This window comes from Ursus maritimus, unplaced genomic scaffold, assembly GCF_017311325.1.
Source record: "Ursus maritimus isolate PB19 unplaced genomic scaffold, ASM1731132v1 scaffold_5, whole genome shotgun sequence".
Lineage (NCBI taxonomy): Eukaryota > Metazoa > Chordata > Mammalia > Carnivora > Ursidae > Ursus > Ursus maritimus.
In genome coordinates, this window is record NW_024426663.1 from 59,669,578 (window position 1) to 59,693,737 (window position 24,160).

The 24,160-nt window shown below is 52.7% G+C and overlaps 1 protein-coding gene across 3 annotated transcripts in view; it reads left to right on the forward strand.

Annotated features, from left to right (window-relative positions):
- The window catches only part of FSTL4 (follistatin like 4), a 617,506-nt gene extending 601,993 nt beyond the window's left edge, over positions 1-15,513 (forward strand). For all 3 annotated transcript variants that reach the window (XM_040622453.1, XM_040622455.1, XM_040622454.1), the window contains 4 exons: positions 101-250; positions 6,392-6,499; positions 12,264-12,373; positions 14,174-15,513. In XM_040622453.1, the coding sequence (XP_040478387.1) occupies positions 101-250; positions 6,392-6,499; positions 12,264-12,373; positions 14,174-14,876 (1,071 nt within the window). In that variant the 3' untranslated portion in view covers positions 14,877-15,513. The remainder of the gene's footprint in view (positions 1-100; positions 251-6,391; positions 6,500-12,263; positions 12,374-14,173) is intronic.
- The last annotated feature ends 8,647 nt before the right edge of the window (positions 15,514-24,160 follow it).

Genomic DNA, 24,160 nt, shown 5'->3' on the forward strand with positions numbered 1-24,160 from the left:
GGGCTGGTTTGCCATGTTTGTGGGTTCTAGAGAGGGAACCCACACACGACAGGGGGGCCAGGGGATTACAAAGATACATGGCAGCCTATCTCCTTTACAGGAAGAAATCTGTCCCCAAGGGGAAGGAAATGCCACCCAGCCGTGCCAGTGGGCCTCAGCAGTGAACGTCCGGAACCGGTACATCTACGTGGCCCAGCCAGCTCTGAACAGAGTCCTCGTGGTCGACGTGCAAGCCCAGAAAGTTCTAGAGGTACATGTCTCTAAGGGAGTGAGGGGGGCTTCCAGTTCCGGGGCACAGCCTGCCGCATTTTCTGTGCCCTGCCCAGATCCTCTGAGAGGCAGTCTGACTGGGGACCGGGAGTGGAGAGCAAAGATGATTCACGTGCAGCTACTCACCAGTACTGACGGCCTAGTATGTGCCCAGCATTGCTCTAGGGTCTCGGAAAACAGCCATGAATGAGCAGTCAAGTCCTAGATCTTATATTCTAGTCTGGGAGGCAGAGCGTAAGTCAGAATGTTCGAGAACTATAAATTCTAAGAGCTATCTACAGGTCAGATGTGACAGACGAACTGGAAGACTGTTTCAAATTGGCCGTCGCTCTGGAGGTGAACAGATTCTGAGATCTAAGTGCCAAGTGGGACTCCCATTCGGGAGCAGAGGGCGGGCTGGGGGGGGGAGGGGCTGGAGGACAGTGAGAAGCAGGGAGAACGGGGAGTGGTGAAGGTGGAGGTAAAGCACAGTCCAAGCCACCGGAGGGTTTTCATCCGGGGAGTGACCTCATCCGACTTAGATAATGAAACAGGCCCCGCTAAGAACCGATGGCAAAGCAGCGCGGAGTCGTGGCTAATGCAGTCATTCGGGCACGAACTGCAGACAGCCATGGAGGTGGCGAGAACCTTGATTCTTGATGGATTTGAAGTGTGGAAAGGTTTTCTGCCAGGTTGAATGTAAGTTTTGAGAGAGGGCAATCAGGTTGTTGGGCTTTTCTTTACCTTGAGGAACCGTAGAATGCTGATGCCATTTACTGTGTGTGGTGGATTGAATGATGGCTTAGCTGTCCACTTCCTCATGCCCAGAACCTATGAATGTCACCTTCTCGGGCACAGGGGACTCTGCAGAGGTGATTAAGGTAAGGATGTGTGAATGGACCGTTACCAGGTTGACCGGCGTGAGCCCTTCCTCGGTGTAAGCGCACGTTCCTGTATCAGAGCGAGGCGGCGAGAAAGGGGAGTGTGTAGGGGCGGGAGGCACTGGGAGGACTGGAGCGCACCGGGGGCTCTGCTGGCTTTGAAGGTGGGGAAGGGGCCGCGAGCCAAGGAATGCAGCACTGGAGGCCGGCAAAGTCAAGGAGACACTGTCCTCTAGAGCTTCCAGAGGGCGCATTGCCCTGCAGCCATAAAATTGTGCACTTACAGCCTGAGAACTGTAAGAGAATTAAATCTGTGTGGTTCTAAGCCACTGAGTTTGTGGTAATAGGTTATCATAGCAATAGGAAACTAATGCACTTTAGAGAGACTTCGGGCAAGGCAGGGCGCGCAGGCCATGGAGCAGGAGGACAGGAAAATGAGGAATTGGGGTTTAGATGTGCCAAGTGTAAACAGTTGTTTTAAATGTTAGTTGGGGCGCCTCGGTGACTCTGTCAGTTGAGCGTCTGACTCTTGATTTCAGCTCCGGTCATGATCTCAGGGCTGTGGGCTCAAGCCCCGGGCTCAAGCCCCGCGGCACTCTGCGCTCAGCAGGGAGTCTGCTGCTCCCTTTCCCTCTGCCCCTCCTCCCCGCCCAGACTCTTGCTCTTTCTGAAGTCAGTCTTTAAAAAAAATAAAAATGTAAGTAGAGATGTCAAATAAGCAATTGGATGAACAGGTCTGGAGCCCTNCACGAGATCTAGGCCAGAGAGATCAGTGTGGGTACCACCACCACACCACGTGTTGAACCCAGAGAAGCGGATGAAATCAGTGACGGTAGTACAGAGAAGAGGTCAAGGTTGGAGCCCTGAGGCTCTCTAACACTGAAAGATCAGGAAGGAGAGAAGAAGCCAACAAGGAGACCAAGCAGGAGGAGCCTGAAAGGTAGGAAGAAAATTGGGCTGGGGTGGCGGGCAGGGGTTGAGGATTCCAGAAACACCCCAAAAAAAGTGTTTTAAGGAAGACTTTGTGGTCAGTGGAGTCCGATATAGCTGAGCATTTGCATGTCACAAAGACAAAGAATCGACCGTTGGATTTGGTATGCCACGGGTCACCCTGGCAGGAGCAGATAGAATGATCACGGAATACACGCTGGAGATCGTAGAGATGGTGAATACAGACAAGCATTTGGGGGCTTGCTGTAAATAGGAGTAAAAGGAGTCAGATGAGGCAAAAGAGCGCACTGAAGCAGCTTTAGAACAGGTGACTTCACAGCATCTGTATGTATGTACGCACCTAATGCTTAAACAAAACCACCCTCCCACCCATCTTCCCTTTCTCCTGCGTCTCTGTAGTAGGCAGGAGTCCGTGGGATCCAGGGCAGAGACGGAGAGACGCTAGCTTTGGGTAAAAGCGCAGGCTTTCATAGGACGGAAGGAAATGGAAAATACTCAGGTACACAGAGGGGACAGTTACAACCGGTGGCAGGTGGATGAACAGCTCTTGTGGTTGCTTTTATTCTCTCAGTGAAATAAGAAGGAAAATTGTCACCCAGCCTGGAGGGCTGAGGAGAGAGGTGAAGGGTATTTGAGATTGAACTGACCAGGGCACTGTGCTAGGACTGCTGTGTGAAAGTAAAGGCCCACTGAGGGCTTGTGGATGTGAAGACAAAGTGAGGCCAGGGAGCAGGGGTGTGGTTTTCCTTCCCAGCACTGCCCCGGTGCACGCTCATTGTAGGGGAAATGTGGGTGGAACCAGGGTTGTGGTTTCTCCAGGCTAGTTGGGCAGAAGGTTTTCTGTGAATGATTTTTCTGGCCAGTGAATATACTCTGAGTAATTTCACTCCCTTGAAATTCACTGAAGCTTGTTTTAGGACCCAGCTTAGAATCCACGTGGATAAAAGTGATCCACTTGCACTTTAAAAGAACGTGTGTTCTAATGGTAGGCACAATGTTCTGTATACATGTCAGTTACATCGTTTGTTCATCGCATTGTTCAGATCTTCTATCAGCTGCTGAGAGGTGTGTGGAAGTTTCACATTGTGATTGTAGATTTATCTAAATTCTATGCATTTTTGCTTTAAAACTGTAGTAACTAACTTCCTGGGGCAAAGACTTCTTCATTCTTACAAATTATTTCTGGCTATACTTCTTGCCTGAAAGTCTGTTTTTGTCTAATACTAGTACAGACAGATCAGATTTCTTGTGATTAGTATTAGCTGTATTTTTTCTGTCCTTTCCCTTTCAACCTTTCTATGTCCATATATTTAAGGTGATCTTTATTAAAGGCTAAAATCCAAACACGTAGCTTTATAAATCTTGGTTTTTACTCGGATCATTTGATCCATTTATATTTAATGCAGTTAATTATATAGTTAAATCTACCATCTTACTGGTTTATTTAACCTACCTGTTCTGCTTTTTCCTCCTTTTTACTTTCTTTTGGGTTAGTGAACTACTATTATACTGTTGTTGTTAGGACTACCACAGAGATTATAACATGCACTTGCCTCAGTACAGTCACATGTGATTTATGACTTCACTTCTCCAATAATGACAGAACCTTGTAACAGTAACTCCTTTAACTCTGAATAAATGATCCCCACAAGACCTGACTTACTATTGTTTTGTACTCACATACTTACTTTTCTCACTGCTCCTAATTCCTTCCTGAAGGACACAGTCTTGTCTGGGAGCATTTTGATTGTGATGAAGGACTTCTTTAAATTTGTGCAGATCTGCTGGTAACACACTCTCAGTTTTGTTTCTTAGAAAAGAACTTTATTTGCCCATTATTATTTTTAAAGAAAGATTATTTTCACTGGATATAGAATTTTACCTTGGCAATTATAGTTGCTCAGCATTTTAAGATGCTATTCCATTGTCTTAATGGTCACGTATATTTTTTTCTGACTACTTTTCAGATATTCTCTTTGATCTTAGTAATTTCACTTTGATGCGCCCAGGGATGATGTTCTTTGTATGTATTCCAATTTGGAAGTTTTAGTGGTTCTTGAATGTGTAGACTGATATCTTTCACCAGACTGGAATGGTCTCTTACCTCTTCTTCGGAAACTGTTAAAAAAAAAAAAAAAAAAATTCCACTGTGTCCCACATGTCTCTTTCACTCTTTCATTTTTAGTATGTTCTATGAACTTATCTTTCAGTTCACTAGTCCTGTATTCTGCTGTGCCTAATATGGATTTAACAGAACCAATTCATTGGGTACTCAATTTCAGGTATTGCATTTATTTCTAATTTTACTTCTGTTTATAAATTTGTAATTATTTTTTAGTAGTCTTTAGGCATATAGTCTGTATCCTGTAATGCCTAGTAATTTTTTAAATCCCCATCATTCTGTATAAAAAAATGATAGATTTGAGAGGGCTCTCATCTGCCAAAGAGGCTTTACCCTTTCCTCCGCTAGGCAGAAAGAGTAGAGAACGAACCCCTTTAATCAAGTACTAAGTTGAATCAAGGCTGTTAAGGCGTACTCTTCTAGGTCTAGGAATGAATCAGAGGCAGTTAGCCCTGCGGGGTTTTTAGCTGAGAGTCTGGTATGTTCTTCAGTAGCTTCTCCCTCCGTATCTTTGCTCCTCGGCATATTGAGACCGTGGAACACTGTTGTGAATTTAAGAGATTATTGGTTTAGCTCATCAGCCTCTCAGAATGAGAATATGAATTATGATAGAGAGAAGACTACAGTCTGAACACTAGGGAATTTTGGCTGTGGAGAGGGCAAACAAATGGGGCATGAGTAATCAAGAAGGTTTTTAAAAGAGACGTCAGTTGTGAGCATTATTGCTGATGGGTTACAAAGCTCTGGGTAAAGGAAGACGATGCCAGATCCCAAAGGCTTTGGGAAGCAACCGGGAAGCTGGCAGGTTCTGGGGACAAGGAGGAGTAGCTGGAGGCAGAAACACAGGACCCGGGGTATATGAATGTAGGAAGAGGCTTCAGGGGCTCGTAATGAGAGCAAGAAAGTGAAGGGGACTTCAAAAATGGTAATGAATGTCAAGGAAATACATGGAAGCAGCGAGGGGCAAAATCAAGAGTTCAGCTTTGTATTTGTTGAGGTCATCGACAGAGGAATGAGCTCTAAAGTCATCAGAGTACAACAGGTTATCTGCAGCCTTGGAACTGGATGAACCCACCCACAGAAAGGATTTAGCCAGAAGGAGGTCAAAGATGAAGACCTGAGACATGCCAGCATTTACAAGTCAGCATGAGGAAGAGAAGCTAGGGAGAGGGGAGGCTGAGGGAATAAAATGTTTCTGGAAGCGAATCATTAATCATGGGGAATCATGCTGAAATGTCAAGAGGAGGACACCAAGTGATCTCGGAATGTGACATAAAGGTCTGGAAGAGGTCAGTAGAGTGATGAAGACAGACACTTGGTGGGAATGTTAAAGAAGCAGGTTCGGGAACTCCACAGACAGTTGTGAGAAGTTTGACCAATGAGGGTAGAGATGAGCTCACCCCCCCCACCCCCGAGGAAGGCTGACATCATTAGTGAAAGAGAAGGCCTAGGATGACGGCCAGTGACAAGAAGGGCAGGGATCAGAGTGTAGTGGTATGAGCCTAACGGAAGAGTTTTGGACTTTACAAAGCTATATTATTAAACAGCAGAGAAGTAGAAAACCGTCTTCATTGGTGAGGGCCACAGGGAGGCTCTGTGCTAGAGGGAGAGTGGAGTTTCAGTTATAGCAATTAAAAAAAAAAAAAAAAAAAGTCTGCCTGATGCTACAGTGTGGGTCCCAGAGACTGCAGTGGAAGGATGTAGAGAGAAGGTGTACCAAGCTAAGAGACCAGTGATAAGGGAAGATCTCAGTCCGTCTCAGATGGCACAGGAGGAAGGACCAACTCACCAGAATCTCAGCCACAGAAGCTCCTGGGGAAGGACCCTGAGGGTTCTAGAGGCCCCAGAAGACTTCCGGGAGCAGGGACCAGAGTGTCCCACAGCTGATTCTTGAGTGGAAAATGTCCAGCCTCTGGGTTTGGGCTTCTGCCAAGATGGTCTGGGTCCCCTGTAAGTAAACCATGCAAGAGGTTTTTAAAAGGGGTTCAATTACTGGCAAGAGGTTTCCGCCTCTGAAGAAAACCCAGAAGGGAGGCTTAGGCCCCGGCTTCCCAAGCAGGCTCACTGTCAAGGCTGCGAGGTTGGCTTTCCACTCACCTAGGCATGATGGCCACGTACACAAAGCCCAGCAGTGACCACTGTGTCAGCTTATAATGTGATGACCCACTTGTATGTTTTTTTTTTCAAGTCCATAGGTGTGGACCCCCTGCCAGCTAAGCTGTCCTATGACAAGTCTCACGACCAAGTGTGGGTCCTGAGCTGGGGGGACGTGCACAAGTCCCAACCGAGCCTCCAGGTATGTTGAACACACGGAGACCAACACCCACCCCACAGGAACAAAGGACACTGTTCCTATTAAATGTCTCTTGCTTCCCTAGGTAGCTAATCATATTTAACCAAAATCTATCCATCAAGACTTCAGGAGGGATTAGAAAACAGCCTTGGGCCACAGCCCCTCCCAGACCATTACTGAGGTATCTTCAGCCAGGGTCACCTCTAAGGACAATAATCCTGATGACCTATCAGACCCTGGTGTCAGGACAACCAGAATGTGGCCCCCAGGCCCCACCTCTCCCAAGCCCGGGCTTGCTTCTCCTCGGGCTGGGCAGGCTCGAGAACAGTGGCCAAGCACGTGCTAGATGGGGGCCCAGGAAGGAAGGAAGAGGAGCAGCAGTTCTGTCCGTAGACGGAAGCACATGTATTGGGTACTTACTGTACTTTAGGGCACAGAACAGTTTAGTAATGTGTCCATGGTCCAAGCCGGGCAGGGTGGCTCTACTGCCTCTTGGAAACAGTTGGGGCTTCACGCTCTGTGGAATTCCCCCATCCCAGCCAGAGGAGGTCACCACCACCCCTGTGCTGAGTGGGCCTGCCTCTGCCCTTCTCATCAGGGATGCATTCAAGGATTAAGCCCTAAGAAAAGTGATTTGAATGCCTGAATTCTCCCAGAGATCTGCATAGAACCATTCTAGATGCACAGGAGAGAAAATTCGTTTCCTACACTAGACGCTTCAGGATGTTAGGGTTTTACTCTCTCTCAGAACCCCAGCTGAGAGGAACTGCAGGTGGAGCCCAGTTCACCCTGTTCTCAAGACGGGGAAGAGGGAAGGGACGTCCGGGTCTACAGAAGCTTCCTCTGGGGGACTGCCTGCCTGCCTCTGCACTGCGGGGCCACGGGGAAGACACCGCTTCACCTCCCATAAACGGAGACTGTTGTCATTTGATGGATGCCATCACCCTGGGCTCGAGCAAGCTCACAAAAAATCCCCATTAGAGGGTCTAGGAGCCTGGATAAAGGTCATTCAGAGCAGAGCATGAGCCCAGGGAAATCATAACTTGTATTGGTCCCGCCGGCAACTCCAGGAAAGCCTCTAAAGTAATTCAAGGGGAGGGGCCGCCAAAAAATTTTTTTTCTGAAACCAACAATGATTTCCTAATTCAACACAGTGGCTAAGTTGAAAAACGCATGGTTTCCTAAGTTATCTGTGAAAGAAAAACATCAGATGGGCACTGGCTTTCTTACCGGCCACAGGAGTGGGACACCACGGAATCTACAGGACTGAAATCCAAGAGGCCTCCTCCCAGCCCAGACGTCCTCCACCTGGCAGGACCAAAGAATTCCGAGGCTGCATCACTCACAGCCCCCTCTGAGGAACAGTTGTAAGGAAAGATCCCCAACACGAGAGGAACCCAATCAGAGACATCAAGGTGAAGCAAGAGAAAGAGGAGACAGTTGCAAACAGTGAACCTAGAGCGGAAGAAAGACGGATGAGGACAGACTCCCTGGAAATGGTATTCAGTGCTAACTAAGGATGTCTGAAGGAGAGAGACGCTGAAGGAGAAATCCTGATACCAGCTTGTAACCGAAGATAAATTACTTCAGTAAAAATAAGCATAGGGAGTGGAGGAAAGAGGGGGGAGTAAAAATAATTTGAAATACCTTACTGGGATAAGAGGAGGTTTGGAGAATGCTGTTGGAAAGCAGCAGCTGGGAAGCGGCGGTCTCATCATTCCACATATGACAAACTGGTTTCTCTCGAGAGCCGAGATCTGACGGGGTTAGGAAGGAAGGAAACTGACACTTGTTGATGAGAGAGAAAAGGCTGGATTTAAAGGGGGCGGGCATAGTGAGGACAGGCGAACAAGAATGTATCCATAGTGCCACTCCTATCAGGAAGGGAGGGTTTAAGGTCGAAAGCACTAAAAGCATCAAATGGAGAGACACCATGTGATGAACGGCCAAGAGAGATCAAGCACCATTAACAGCTAAATGCTTCAAACAAGAGTGATTTAAAATAAAGGAAGACTTGATTAAAAATGCACTTACATTGCACAAAGAAGACAAAAGAAGGACGTGGGAAAACTGAATGACACGACTTGGTTTAATATAAACTTTGCATCAGCAAAACCGTTTTTTCACAGGTCCATATCCACCCAAGTGTATCAGTGACCACAAAGGAAACAAATCCTACCAACAGAGACGTGAGAGGCAACAGTATCTGATCATTAGAAATAATTAAAATAAACATGCCCTCATAAGAAAACACTCCTTTATAACGATGGATCAAAAAGGAAATGACAAGGGAAATCACGAACTGTCTCAAAAGCAATGATAAAGCCGTCCTTCCACAACAAGATCGAGGGGAGACCGAGAAGGCTGGGCCCACGGAGTCTCTGTGTCTTGAAAGCCCGCAGAAGAGGTCCTTGTGGTCAGAAACAATAAGAAGACTGAAATTCATCGAAACAAAGGTAGACAAAATGAGCAAGGAGGAAAAGAACATTAGTGCAAATACAGGAGGATAAAAATTATTGGAAAGTAACGCAGTGCAACTCTGGGGCAGCAAATTTGAAAACCTAGAAGAAGTGAATGATTGCTTGTAAACTGTAGGGGAAAAAAACAAACTGACCTGGGGTGCCCGGCTGGCTCTATCAGAACGTGTGACTCTTGATCTCGGGGCGGTGAGTCTGAGCCCCACGTTGGGTATAAAGTCAACTTAGAAGCCTGAAATAGAACAATTATTATAGGGTGTTTTTTTTTTAATATTAAAGAGCTACCACAGAAAAGTGTACAGCTGAATTTTATCAAACCTTCAACTATAATTTTAATATTATTTGCTCTATCTCGGACCACAGGGAGGAAAATGCACAGCTTGTTTTAAATAGCCACCACCATTTTAATTATAAAAGCTGACTGAAACTTGTATAAAGCTATAGACTGAGCTCACTTATGAATACAGAAGCAAAAGTCTCAACACAGTATGAAAAACAGAATCCAGCCACGCACCTAAATCCAGAGAAGCCCCAGGATACAGTGATGGTTCGCTGTCAGGAAATCAGTCCACATGTCTTAACACAAAGGAACACAGAAGGAAAAAAACCTAGTATTTTCCATAAATGCTGAAAAGGCACTTAATACAGCAGACATTCTAAATACCTAAAAACATGCATAGACAGATAATTTCTTAATACTGTTTCCCAAAAACCAAGAGCAAATTTTGCCTAAATGGCCCAACACAGAAAGCATGCTGGTGACACTCAGGAATTAAACCATGGTGTCCCCGTCCCAAGCGCGGAGTCTAGGAACCTCGCTTTGGCAAGTGCACAGAATGAATAAAGCTGCCTCCATCACTACGGGCTCGGGGGAAAGAAACCGCGACTTGCACACCGTCCTGGAAACGTCACGGGCAAGGCCCGTGTGCCACACAACCTGGAAATGAGAACTGAAAACCTCAGAGCAGCACTTCCGGGTCCAGCAACTTGACTTCTCCGAACCCACCCGAAGGCCGTGGTACGGGTACGGACGACAGCTTAGCTACAGCACTCTGTGTTTCTGCATTGTTTACATACGCCAAGCCCCAAAATAATGTCCTGGCGTTTCTCAGCATCCAGCGCTGAGGACCTGCCTAGACACGGCCGTTCCCTCAGCAGCCGGTTTTGGAAACTTCGGCATCTTGAGTCCTCCATATCACTGCCTTGCCTGCCAGTCCCAGGCCCCCCTAGGCCTCCCTTCTCAGCTGGTTCTGTCTACCCGCCGAGAGGGATGCTCGGCCTTCGGGACCCCGCTCTGACTACCCAGTGACAGTTCCCGGTATCTCACCACCACTGTCAGGCTCCTGAACCAAGCCCATAGAGCCAACAAAACCGAGGGGTTCAACAGTTCGGGGCACGAATGTGGCCAGGCACGCTGCAGGACGCAAGGCCAAGAAGGAACTCAAGACGCGTCGGAGAAATGAGGCGGGCAGCGCACGTCAGCTCAGCGGGCCGCGCTAGTGCGTTTTGACGAAGTCACCTCTGAGCGCAGGGTGTCAGCGTGGTGAGGCGTGAATGACGCTGACCGCCGACAGCCTGTCATTTCCCATCTCTATTAGAAGCTAAAATGACAGGCCTGGTACCAAGCGGTGATTGTATGGCTTCTTGGAATTCCTGGGCATTTTCCCTCCGACACTCCCAAGATCCAGTTCCCTCAGACTGCTATTTCCTTAATGCCCAGCTCTAAGAGTTGTTTTTCCCCACGCGCTTGCCATGGAGGTGTCATTTGGCCATTAAAAAAAAAAAAAAAAAAAACACTGCAAAATAACCTAATGCCATGTTACAACTTTGGAGCTGCCCAAGGCTAAAAATAAAAATCGCCGGCCTCATCATCCCAATCCTGCGTGGCCCCCTCAAGGGAACCATCAAACCTCAGCCCTGCCTGAGGAGGCAGGCCAGGTGGTGGTCATTTTCCCAGAAAAGTAAGAGCCAGAAGGCAGGCCTATTCTTCAAAGGAAAAGCATCCAGAACTCCAAGCCTTGTGAGTCACGAAGCCCCAAGAGACGCTGCCCTCAGCCTCAGGCTGCACGAGTCTGGACCCTTTCTGCAGATACAGCCACAATATCCAGATCAGGACAAGTGTCTCCGCCCTGGGTTCAGGCTCTAGCCCCTGCTCTCCTGCTCAGGGGGTCGGGGCTTGACCTTGTGGCTCTTCCCCCAAAATGGCCCCCCAGCTGGCCAAGCCCCTCCTCTGGCTGCAGGTCGGCCACCTTGCAGGGCACTGGCGCCATGGGGGGCTGATCACGTGCAGAAGGCAGGGGACGAGGGCTGGCTGGCACATGGCTCTGGCCTGACCATGCCCACGGCTGGGGTAGCTGTGGCACAGATGCTCAGCCTGACCACAGGGGGCTTCCTGGCAGGACCTCCAAACACTCTTCCATCCCACCCACTCTCTGACGTCACTTGGCTCTCTCCTGCATCACCGGCATGCTGTTCCCTGACACAGACCCACCAGGGGCTTTACGCCCCAGACAATGGCTGCAGCCGCCTCCCGCCGACTCCACAGGGGATCACCTGCTCCCTCCAGGGACACTGAGACAGCTCTGCCGGTCACTCCCAAATTGTACATAACCTGGTGCCTGATTCTTGATTTCTTATAGTAAGTCCTTTCTGCAACTGCACCCCGACCCCAGCATTCTAATTGCAAGGCATCTAAATGGCCTAAGCAACATCTTTGAAAGGCATTTCTACGGGATTCCTGCTTTCTCCAATAAATCACGGAGTCACGATTCCCAGAGAACACCTCCGTGAGCAGCATAGGACAGAGATTCCCCACAAACAGGCCCAGGCACCTGGCATCAAAGGAAAACAGGGAACCAGTAAATCTTTCCACCATTTAACGTTTTCCTGATTTAAAAGCCCTCTCCCTCTTTTCCCAGGGTGACCTAGCCACTGAGAAGGGGGGATTTTCATTTGTGGGGGAGGTGGTCTCTGAGCAGAGTGATCATTCTGTTCGGAGAACCTCTCTGGGAAGCTGTGCCTTCGGGGGGCTGACAATGTCCCATAGGGTTAGGGTCAGGCCTGCCTGAGCAGAAGGGCATGATTCGGGCATTCGCATCTGTCCCACCATTTCCTCTCCCCAGGAGGAGGAGTCCCTGCCTCTGACATTCCCAAGTAGCTCCCACTCTGCTCCTGCCCAACCCCCCAAACAGCCTGTCTGCCGACGGTCCCTAGCAGCACATGCAGATGTTTCCAGATTGCCCAGCCCTCCTTGGGTGGGCCCTCACCAGGCCTCCTGCTCTGTATTGTAGGTGATCACAGAAGCCAGCACTGGCCAGGGCCAGCACCTTCTCCGCACACCCTTTGCAGGAGTGGACGATTTCTTCATACCCCCGACAAACCTCATCATCAACCACATCAGGTGAGACGGGACCACGATGCCCTGAAGTGCCCGTAACCCAGCTGAGCCCTGCCTGGGCTGCATTTGCCCGCCGCGAGCCCTGCTCCTTCTGTCTCTCCCACTCAGGCTGAGCCGGCCTTGGGCTCCCTCATGAGGGGACAGAGAAAGGGACCCATCCCAAGTCCCTAACGGTCATAGTTAAGGAAGGCACCCAGCTCCTACCACCCTCAGAGGCCCATTGAGAACAGGAAGTCTCATCCTCAAGGTGAGAACAATAGAGGACAGGACTCAAGAGGGTTAACGGAACACACTCTACTTACGAGTCAGAGTGGTCCTGACGCCTTCTTACAGATGAGGGGACAGAGGCTCAGGGAAGCTAAGACCCTGTCAAGTTCACACAACCAGGAGCCCCCCGAGCAACCAGGCAGAGGGCCAGCTGGGAAACGAGCCCTCCCAGGTGTCTGGTCTGTCACCACCCGGAAGAACAGCCTGGCCCCTCCCCCTGCCCGTTCCCATCAGAGAACCCCCACCCTGACTGTGAAGTCGGCGTGGCAGAGGACTAATCCTGCCCTCCTATCAAGGCAGCGAGACCCAGAGTCTTAGGGGCACTATTCTCGCCTTTCTTTTGCCTGACATCAAACACCTTTCTCCAAGAAGAAATGCCTCATTTTTGTACACTGAAACTGGACTTGTAAAACTAGGCCCACCCATTTATCCAAGCCCAAGGAAGAAAACACCCCTCCCTGTAGACAGCACCTGGGAAGAGCTTCCAAGAGGCTCTAAAGGGTAAAATCCCTCACAGACGCTGAACTCCGCCTGGAGTCCAGCAAACTTACAGGCTCTGCGTTGCCTGTGTGTGGCCTGTGACATCCAAATTGCTTGTAAGAGTGGGCTTCTCCTGCTTGCTCTGGCTCTTTAAGAATGCTCTAGAGAAGCTTTCGATGGGGCATCTCCCGACGCTCCGTTACTCGTTACTTGAGAAAAGTGGGGGGGGGGGAGAGTTTTCTCTTATTCCTGTAGGTGTCCACAAGCACCAAAAGGCCTCCCGGAGCCAGGGATTTGGTCAGAGGCTCTCAAGTCAAAGCCAAGCCCTGCCTGGGGTCAGGTCTCCTTGCAGCTCACAGACCGCCTCCACAAGTCCAGATGGGAGCAGCTTCCACCTACTGAGCCCTTCCCCTCCAGCTTCCTCTTTGATCCCATCCCCCCGACAGCCCTCTCTCGGAAGGAACTGCCCTCTTTAGAGTCGCAGAGGCTCCAAGAGGGGAGGTGAGCCCGTGCCCGGCTCCACAGGGGGCAGGCAGTGCAGCAACGCCCGGCCATCTGACCGCAAAGGTAAAAGCTGTCCTCGGCCCCCCTGCCCGAGATCGCTCCCGCAGGCCGCATAAACACGGCCGCCGGGAGAGGCTGCCCCTCCGCCGTCCTCTCCTGGGGAAGGAGCACTGACAGCAAGTGTGTCCTTGTTCCCTCGCACTGGACTCCACGTAGCCCAGGGAACCACAGCAGAAAGCCCGCCTCCGCCGTCCTCCCAGCAACCCACGGGGAGAAGGGCTGAGGGCACTTTTACGCTCCTCCTTTCCCGTGGCGAGAGAGGAGTGCCTGTGAGGAGAGCGCAAATCCGGGAGCATTTGTAACTCGACAGCCTTGGGTTTGCCGTCGTAGATGAACCACGGAAGGGGCCGTGCCCTGCGGGATAGTACGTCCAATCACGAAGCTATTTATTAGATCCACGAAGGATGACGATAGGGGGAAGAGAAAAGACGCCGTCCTTCAGACGAACAACAGCTCCCCTCCCGACCTCTGACCTCAGTTCTTCCTCCGCAGGTTCGGCTTCCTCTTCAACAAGTCGGACCCCGCCGTGCACAAGGTCGATCTGGAAACGCTGGTGCCGCTCAAGACCATCGGCCTGCGGAGCCACGGCTGCGTGCCCCAGGCCATGGCCCACACCCACCTGGGCGGCTACTTCTTCATCCAGTGCCGACAGGACGGCCCCGCGTCCGCCGCCCCCCAGCTGCTGCTCGACAGCGTCACGGACGCGGTGCTTGGCCCCAACGGGGACGTGAGCGGCACCCCACACGTGTCCCCCGACGGGCGCTTCGTGGTCAGCGCCGCGCCCGGCAGCGCCCGGCTGCACGTGCAGGAGGTCACGCTGCGGGGGCAGGTCCGCACGCTCTACAGCCTGCCCACGAGCCGGGGCGTGTCCGACGTGGCCTTCCAGCCCTCGTTCACCCAGGGCGGCCAGTACTGCGCGTTCGCCGCCGCGGCCAGCGGCCCGGGCCTGCTCTCCCTGGAGCTGTCCACGGGCAAGGCGGGCGTGCTGAAGGACCTGAAGGAGCCGCCCGCGGGCCCGGCCCGGCCGTGGGGAGGGCCCCGCCGGATCGTGAGGGACAGCGGCCTCTTCGGCCAGTACCTGCTCACGCCGGCCCGGGAGTCGCTGTTTGTGGTCAACGGGAGACAAAACGCGCTGCGCTGTGAGGTGGCGGGCATCAGGCGGGGGACCACGGCCGTGTGGGTGGGCGAGGTATGAAGGGGCCCCCACGCAGAGCCCCGGGCCACCGAGCTCCGCCTCGTCCTCACGCCGCAGCCCCAGGCAGGCGCCCTGTACATTTTTACGGACAAAAGCAAAACCCGTATTCGCTTTGTGGTTCGACACTGGTCTCCTTGCAAGTCTCCTAGTCTACGGTATGCGCTGCCCCCCAGAGCGGGGTTTTTCGTTGGGAAGTATGATTTAGGCCTTGAGCTACGGCGAGCACACGGGCTGCTGTGTAAGGGAATCCCTTCTGTGCCCAGCTCCACGCCGTGTTACCTGGGGAGCCCGTGGAACCCAGAGCCCGCGCCCTCCCGGCTGACATTCTGGTTGCCTTCGCACACTCATTGTCCCTCACGGCCGGCTCTGGCCAGGCTTCGCCCTGACCGAGTGGCCCGAAGCCGGGCCTCAGACAGGCTCGCCGGGAGCAGGGCTTGCGCTCCAGGCCCGAGAGCCACGTCCGCCCGCCTCCTGGACCTTCTTTTCTCCTGCGCAGCTGCTTCGTGCTTTTCTTTCCATGTGACTTGGTGTGAGCCTGAGGGAGAGCTGACGGGACTTCTTGCATCTGGGGGGATGGGGAAATCACTTACTTTATTTTGGAAATTTTGATTAAAAGATAATTTTTTATAATCTCAAATGCTAGTAAGCAGAAAGAGGCTCTCCGACGTCCAGCTCCGTTCCTCCCTGCCTTAGGCCAAGTCTCTGAGAGTCACCACCCCACGCCCCACAGCCAGAAAGAACAATGGTCACCCAAGACAAATGGCCCTCCACACCACGGACGCCCCGAGTGCAGCTCTGGCTACCGCCTTGGCCAAGACTTTGTTCTGGGTTGGGACACGAAGAGACCAGGACAAACCCTGCGTGCCTGCTTTTTACCACTGAAGGGGGACGTTTTATTAGCCAGGCCCAGTACCCCAGATTCAGGGCAGACTGGGTTTGCCAGGCAAAGTGGGGGTGGCCTACAGAACAGTGAGCCACACAGGAACCCCAAAGACACGTCTGGAGTCTAGGTGGGTTCTGTAGGCTATCCGTTTTAAAAATCCCTTTCTTTTCTGCCTGTGGCCCTCGCACTGCAGTCCCTGCTTCAACACAGCCCAGATAGCACCTTTCAGGACTTTTCTTACACAAGGGCCCCTCTCACCCCAGTAACACACACTGCAAAACCCACAATCCGAAGGATGGCAGGGGAGGTAGGGAGAAGGATACAGGCGGGCAATGCTGCAGGATCCCCGAGGTCTCAGACTCTGCTGGGCTGGGTGGGGGAGGGGCATCCAGGAAGTACAACCAACCCAGCCAGCCCAGGGAACACACCCCGTGTGGGAGAATGTCTGCAACCAAGAGGCTTCCCTGGGTCCCCAAAACCCTCTTTCTTTCTCCCTCACATCAGTAGTCACAACACACGTATGCTTTCGTATTTTCCAGCCACCTCAAGTTGGAAAAGGTGGTCCCTTCACAGGCACCTCAGCTGGCGTAGTCCCGTCGCCAGGCACCATGGCCGTGCTCTCCCTGCGCTGCTGATCGCCGCTCCCTTTCAGGAGAAGGAAGACCCACACCCGGCCTTGCTCTGCTTACACACAGCTCTTTCACGCTCACCCGACCGCCCACGCCACCTGCACCACCACTATCACCCCCCTTCCTCCCCGATTTCCGGAAGTCAGCCAGTCCCCTGGCATCCCCCCTGGGTCCTGGTTCTCCAAATACGTGTCCCCTCCAGCTCCCAAGAGTGTGGCCAGATGTGCCCACACAGACCTGAGATTTTGTTCCAGGTCAAATACAGAGCTAGAGGTGGAGAGAATGGACTTCGAAGGCCACCTACTCAGTTTCACCAGAGCTGGGAGGGACAGGCAACCCCCCTCACCCTTTCTTTTTATTCCTGTCTCAGTCTCTTGACACCTTCACTTCCAAACTCTCACCTTTATCACTGAAATCCTCCAACTTTCGTGAACTTCTCCCTTTGGGAAAAATCTTCTAAGTGGTGGCAGCCCCTGGCAGAATAAAAAAAAAAAAAAAAAAAAAAGTTGGGATGAGCCCTGATGTTAAAAGCAACTAATGAATCGTTGAACACTACATCAAAACCTAACGATGTCCTACATGCTGGCTAACCGAACATGATAAAAAATAAAAAGTCTCCGAGCCTGAGCAAGAGCCTGCCAACCGCCAGGCCAGAGCGTCAGGGTCCCGGGGTTCCTAAGTCAGAGACCATCCAATCCCAACTGGCCTTTTGCAGTGGCAGTGACTCTGTGGCAGCTTTCCTGCCCCAATCCTTCCGTTTCTAAGTGTGTCTGAGAAGTGTCCCTGCCTCTCGCTGACTCCGGCCTCGCGGCCCACGCCGCACACGATACCGCACTACAGCAGGGAGCCACCCGCCTGGAGACTGAGTCTGCACCGTCCCAAAGGCAGGAGAGTAGGTGCCTTTTCAGCAGGGTGACCAACACAACTGCTGGGCTGGGAGGCAGGGGAAAGGTGGGCCCGGTGCCCTGGGGCCCTTCCAGCCCCAGAAGAGGCTGGGACACAGTTGGAAAGTCAAACCTGGTAAGCCTCGCAGCCAGCCCAGCCGGTGAGCCTTCTGCTGAACACACAAGATGAGCGAACGACTACTATTTCACACTGAAGAAGCATTCATCTTACGTGAAAAAGCCGCTTTCATAATCAACTACTTCGAAATTACTTAATTTTGAAATAAAATTGATTTCACAAAAATTCAACATAGTATTTTTTTCGTAACAACTCACACATAATCCACACCTTTTGCTGATATGAAAGATTTGAAACGGAGGTGCACGTGCTCCCTCTGCCCACATGGGCGGAACCCTGCATGGAGGCTCCGGGTCCAGAAAGCCCACCCAGCCTTGCACAGACGGACGGTAAGAAGAGGGATTCATCGGCGTCCAAGCGACTGTGTGGCCTCTCCACACGGGAAGCCTGGGTGTGGGGCACACACCTTGCACATGCCACCCTCCCCGACCCAGCAACCCCGCCTGGGGCTGGCCCAGGCTTCTTCCCACGGTCTCCCAGGCATTTGAGGGTCCTACTACCTTCCCCAAGCCCCTGGAAGTAGCTGGAAGAGCCCTGTGAAGTCGGGCTGGGGCCAAGCACTACTACCAAGCTACAGGAACTTGGATCTAGAGGCATGATTTGCAGAGGCACAAGCTCAGCCCCTACAATCACCCCCCCAACCTGGGCCATGTCGTTCCCTCCCTGCTCCCCTGTGCAGGAAGGGGCTCCCAGCTCCAGGTAGGGCCCCGAGGACAGCTCTCAACCCCAAATGAAGCAGAGAGCCGCCTGCAGCCCTCGGCCATCTAACTGCTGAGGCTTCATCTGAGAGAGCAGCCGGAAGTTGGCTTTGTGTGGCCACAACTTCTTTTCTGTTGACCAATAACCTGTGAACTAAAGGAGAATCCAGAACGGAGACGTGAAACAGATTCACTCTGGATATATTTTTCTACCAGGGGCTTAGGACATCATCCGTTCACTTCTCACTGTGTGTTTCATTCATGTACCGTGGACGCTGAGCCAGCTTCATCACCAAACCTCACAAGCCCATCTCCTCTCCAGAAAGAAGCCTCTGGATCACTGATGCCACTCCCCCTCCCTCCCAATCTCCTACCAGTCTACCTCACCTTCTCCTCCCTGCACCCAGCTCCTCTGAAAGCCCCCCACCACCACCAGGAAGCCCAACTGTGACATAGGCTGACAACCTTGCTGTCCTCCCCCACCCAGAACCCCAGATCCCCCTCTAAGTGCAGTCGGAACCCACTGGGACACAGCCCTTTGCTGTCCAGAATCATGACCCCATGCCTCAGCTCGCAGCCCTTCCAAGCGAGGTGTCTAAGACCAGAGCAAACTCAAACAGAGACCTTCGCGCAGGAACACAGACGGTGATGACTCGCCCAAGTGTCCCCCCGTAGAGGGCCCGAGCAACACCTCCCTCATTCTCAGTTTATTCTCTACCTTTCCGGCTCCCCGCCTAGGCCTCAGGCCTCCTGCGCACAAGCCGTGCCACAGCTCCTGCCATCTGAGGGGCAACTGACCTGCTGTCACACCAGCCGCCCCAACGGCCTTTGCCCCATGGCGCTACCCTGCTTTCCAGTCCAAGTGCGAAGTCACTCACAGGGCCAGATGCTACCATTCGCTCCCAGACTGGCATGTCGCAGAGCAGTTTTATTCAACAAAGTCATTAGCTGTCATGGTTTCTCTTCAAAATCACAGAGATTATAGAACAGAGAGAGGCTTAGAAGATGCAAAGGAGAAAACAGACGGTGCCTATGCTCACGGTCTGACTACAAGACCCCAAATCCCAGGTGTAGTGCAAGCCACCCCCTGCTGTGGTCTACACCGAACTACCCACCAGGTTACTTGAGCCCTTAAGCACGTTATGGGAGCCCGCGGGCTTTCGGTACCAACCACCCCACGGCCACCGGCGGCCCAGCAGGCCTGGTCTCACACCTTCTTTGGAGCTGAGAGCAGCAATGGGGATTTAACCAAACACAATTTGGAAATTACAGGAAGTATGGGGAGAGCAGGGATTGGCCTCCAACACCGACAGCGAGGCTGCCGCAGCCAGCACCAGAGTGTTGACCGTGTACTTTCTGCTTCTGTTCTTGGACAAACCCACAATTCACACACACCCCCCCGCTTTCCAAGCTTGTCTTGACTAATATGGGACCATCTCTTTGTAGCCCTAGAGAACGTGGGCCACACCGCAGAGAGCTCTAGAAGGCTTGGCCTGCACTCCACAAAGCAATAACTATTGACTCGCCCCTACCCCCAGCAGGGTGACCTCTCCACACGTCACCACAGCAGGATCGGAGAATGCTGCCCTTTAGGGATACACTCTTCAAGATCGGAACTTTGTTTCCGAGGAGGGGCAACCAGTCTTGGCTGGCCACGGGGTGCGAGTGCTCTCCAATGAGAAAATTCCCGAAATCTCACCCTTCGTCCACTGCCCAGGGTGACATCTGCCATCGGTTTAAGAGTTGTCGGTCCCTTGCTCCTTGAGCTGCTTCAGACAGGTGGGGATAACAGGTCCATAAGCTGTCACCCCAGACCCCACGGCACACCCAGGCTGGCTCCTGTGGCTGGCCAGCCCCCCTCCTGGCCTGGCCGCGTCACACCCCATCGTTCTTCCCTCTGCTCACACTCTCCGAAGACTGTGAAATGATCTCACAACAGACGTGGGCATGGAGTGTGGCTGGAGTGATCACACACACTGTTTCACGCTCTCGTGTGGCTGACGGCCCTCAAGATAGGAAGTCCCAGGCACACCCTTCGTCCCGTTAAGATTCTCATCCTCCCCTGCCTCAGAAAACTTTCAGATCTCTTATTTCAAGGCAGATACATTATTTTGAGCTGTTGTGTAGACACCAAAATATATTTTCTGTAATCACCAGTATTTCTCAAAAGGCCTCCTGTAATTACTATACATGTGAATTTTCCTTATTTATAAAATATATATAAATTATTTTTAATACATCAACTTTAGTAGAAATTTGTACCAACACAGTAACTGTATGTGGCATTTGAACTAAGTTTGTGTTTACTTTGACGTATTGCACAGTAGTGAACGCACCGTGTAACTGCAGTACCACTTGATATGAAGATTCACAGATTATCATCAAGTATTGTCATTGTAAATGCTCTTTTTCTGAGGATTTTACAATAAAACTGGAGAAAAGTGACCTTCTGTGGGTGCCTGTCTGTGGGCGGTGCCTCCCCCCATTCTCCGTCGCCCTGCAGGTTCTCGAAGGGCAAAGGCGAGCGGCCTCCCCGCGGGCCTGCTCCACAGGGCTGCGGACAAAGGCAGGCACCTGAACCCCGAAGTCCCCTCCCCCACATTGAAGTTTCAGCTCCCAACACGGACAACCAACATGTGCTTCCAAACTTCTCTTCACCGGCCGTGGTGGACGCTTACAGCTCACCGCGGGCGCCAGCTCCCACCCACGCAGACGCCAGTCACTGCTCGTTCTTGTCGGCGCAGACTTGCCCGCTAGGACGCGGACTGCATCAAGGGCTCGGTCATCCCCAAGGCACCAGTGCGGAGCACCCGCTCCGGGCGAGCGCTGTGCGAGCGGGGGGCGCTCGACGGCTGCACGAAGCAGACCCAGGCCTTCCACCTGGTGAGCTTCGTGTCCACAGCACCACGGCTGTTAGTGCAGATTGTCCAGAGAATAGAACCAATAGTGTGTGTGTGTATGTGTGTGTGTGTGTGTGTGTGTGTGTGTGTAGGTGCGGGGAAGAGGGAGAGGGAGATTTATTTTAAGGAATTGGCTCGTGCAATTGTGGAGGACGGCAAGTCCCAAATCTACAGCAGGGGCTGGTAGCTGGAGATCCGGGGAAGGGTTGGAGTTGGAGGCCAAGGGCAATTTGTTGGCTAAATTCTAAATTCTTTTTTTCTGAAGGCCTCCCACTGATTCGATGAGGCCGACCCACAGGGTGGAGGGTATGCGCTTATTCCAAGTCTGCTGATTTAAATGTTCATCTCATTGACAAAAACTCCCTCGCAGAAGCACCAACAAGAGTGCTTAACTAAGTATCTCTGGGCACCACAATCCAGCCAAGCTGACATATAAAATCAATCATCACGAGGACATAATCAAGATGTTGCTCCCCCCCCCCCTCGGAGTGACCTGCTGTGTGCCAGGGGCTGCGATAGACACTGAGTAAGAACCAGTCTTGCACCTCCATCATCCGGACATGGCAGGTGTTGCTGTGATCCCCAAATGAGAGAAGAGGCTGAGAGCTCAGAGCACCAGAGCCAGATTCAAATTCACATCTACACAGCAAGACACATGCTCTTAACCACGAACCCGCCACCTGTAGTCCACACTCCGCACAAGTCACAAGCACAGCTCCAGCCTCTCCACCCCCCACACGGCCAGGCGCACAGCCCCGCACGGGAGGGACATGGCTCTGCTTTAACGTCCACCTCAGGAAAGCCAGCTGCCAGACCAGCCCTCCAGATCCGGGATGTGCCCAGTGCCCTCAGGCCAGAGGAAATGCACGTGACTAAAACCCCAAAACTCTGGGTAGAGAGCAGACAGCAGTCGTCAGCCTCTCCCTGTCCCCAGAGGCCGGGCTCCTCACCCCACACACTCTGGTGACCTCCGCTCGCTCACAAGCCCCAGGACCGCTGCGGTTGGGACTGGGAGGTAGGCAGCCAAGGTGCAGCCTGCGACAGGACCCACCCCACACGGGACAGGAGCTGCCGTCCTATAGTGTGTTCCACCCATTCCCTCCTAGGCAGGCTGAAAGGAGGCCAGAGATACAGCCAGTCTGGGGAGGCCCCGGAGGAGGACAGACCTCGAGGCTCTGCCCACCACCAGCCCACCTGCACGGCCTTCACCATGCAGCCACTCTCTCATTCAGCCACCATTTTCCAAAAACCGTCTCTGAACCCCGGGCCTGCGCACATGGAGCCCGCAGTCTGCAGGAACCAGAAGGCCCCAAGGAGAACCACTGGCACACAGGATCCAGGAAAGGACGTGATCTGGAAAGGCTTTTGGATGAAGTGAAGCGGGAGTCACTGGGAAGGCCGGAGGGAGGAACAGTGGGGTGAGAGCCTGCCTGCCGACGGGGGTGGAAACAAAAGGCTGAGCCGGCGGAGAAGAGCAGGAACGCTGGAGCACAGGGGGGCTGAGGTACAGAGACACAGAGCCTCCTTTGGGCTCTGGAGACCATCTTGCGGCCGGAGCCCTGGGCGCTCTGAGGGTCCGCGCTGAGCGGAAGAGGGAAAGAGAGATGCTGCCCAGCAGTGACTGTGCATCCAGGACCCACACATCCGAAGCTGGGATCACTCTGCTCCAGGGGAAGGTGTCCCCAGGGCCTCACCGAGGACTGTCAGAGCCAAGAAACAGAAAGCAGCTGATCCCCGTAGAGGAGGCAGGCAGAGGCTGACACAGGGCCATGGTCCGGATCCTTTCCTAGGAGCACAGAGCCCTGGGATTCTGAGGACCACAGAGGAGCTCCTACAAGGGGCTACGGGGGCAGGAAACAAGGACAAGTGGGGTGTCCAAACAAGCTGGGACCGCACAAAGTGGGGGGCGAACCCAGACAAGGACGGAAATGGGCTTCTGGGAGGAAGGCGTATATCCACATAAGAGAGAGGGATCTGAGAAGTAAGGCATACCCGGGCCTCAGGGGGGCTGAGAAGGAAGCTAAGACAGGCTACCCCAGCATGCAGGGGCCGGTGGGCCAAGAGAGAAACCTGGAGGGTAGCTGGCAGAGGGTCCCAGAGCCGCAAGTCTTAGCCATGCCTGGCTACGCATGCATCTAAAATTATTATCAAAGTTGTAAAAATAAATGTTACTTATGCAGGGGCGCCTGGGTGGCTCAGCTGTTAAGCATCTGCCGTTAAGCAGCTCAGGTCACGATCCCAGGGTCCTGGGATTGAGCCCCACATCAGGCTCCCTGCTTGGCGGGAAGCCTGCTTCTCCCTCTCACACTCCCCTTGCTTGTGTTCCCTCTCTCGCTGTCTCTCGCTGTCAAATAAATAAAAGCTTTTTTAAAAATGTTATTTATGCAATAAATAGTACATTGTATTCTTAAGTCTAGACGTTATTGCCCTATGTGCACAAAGTTATCATCTAATCTGCCCAGAGAAAATGCATTTGCTTCCTCAGCTCCCACCTCTCCAGGACCACTGGCCATCGGAGCTGACCTTCTCAGGCCAGAGCTTCGTGCCCAAGTGAAACGCAGCTGCCAGACAAGAGAGGATGGGCAGCAGTGAGCAGCCCGGGAAGGAGAGACGGCAAGCCACTACCAACAGGACCCACACTGTGTGCAGCAAGGGGAACGCACCCCCCTCCCAAGACAGACCCACAACAGGGAGACCTGCGGCATCCCCAGGGCACAAGAAAGAGTCTGACTCACAGAGAGCCCAGGGAAACCCCAAAAGGAGCCAGAGCCCTGTGCTCACACGGGCCAAGCCTTCTGAAACCGGGGCGCTCTCGGTCAGCCTGCTCGCGCCGCAATGGCGCCACCGGACACGACTTTGCAATGGGCGGGAGCTCACGCGGGCGGCTGCACGGGTGGAAACACGTGGCTGGGGAGCGGAAGCCGGTCCCGGCATTTGGCCCCCAATTCTGGCAGCATAAGCAGACCCGGCTTTTTTCTACAGGTTGCTTTGTTGTTTTTATTACCTAAATTTCTACTTCGGTATTAGACGCATACAGACGAGCGCATCCCTTCTGTCTTGAGAAGAAAAATCTACCGCTGACACGCACTCCAGGGGCGCGCAGGTGCGAGGCAGGGGCGGCCTGGCGTCCTCTCCTGCTGGGGGGGGGGGG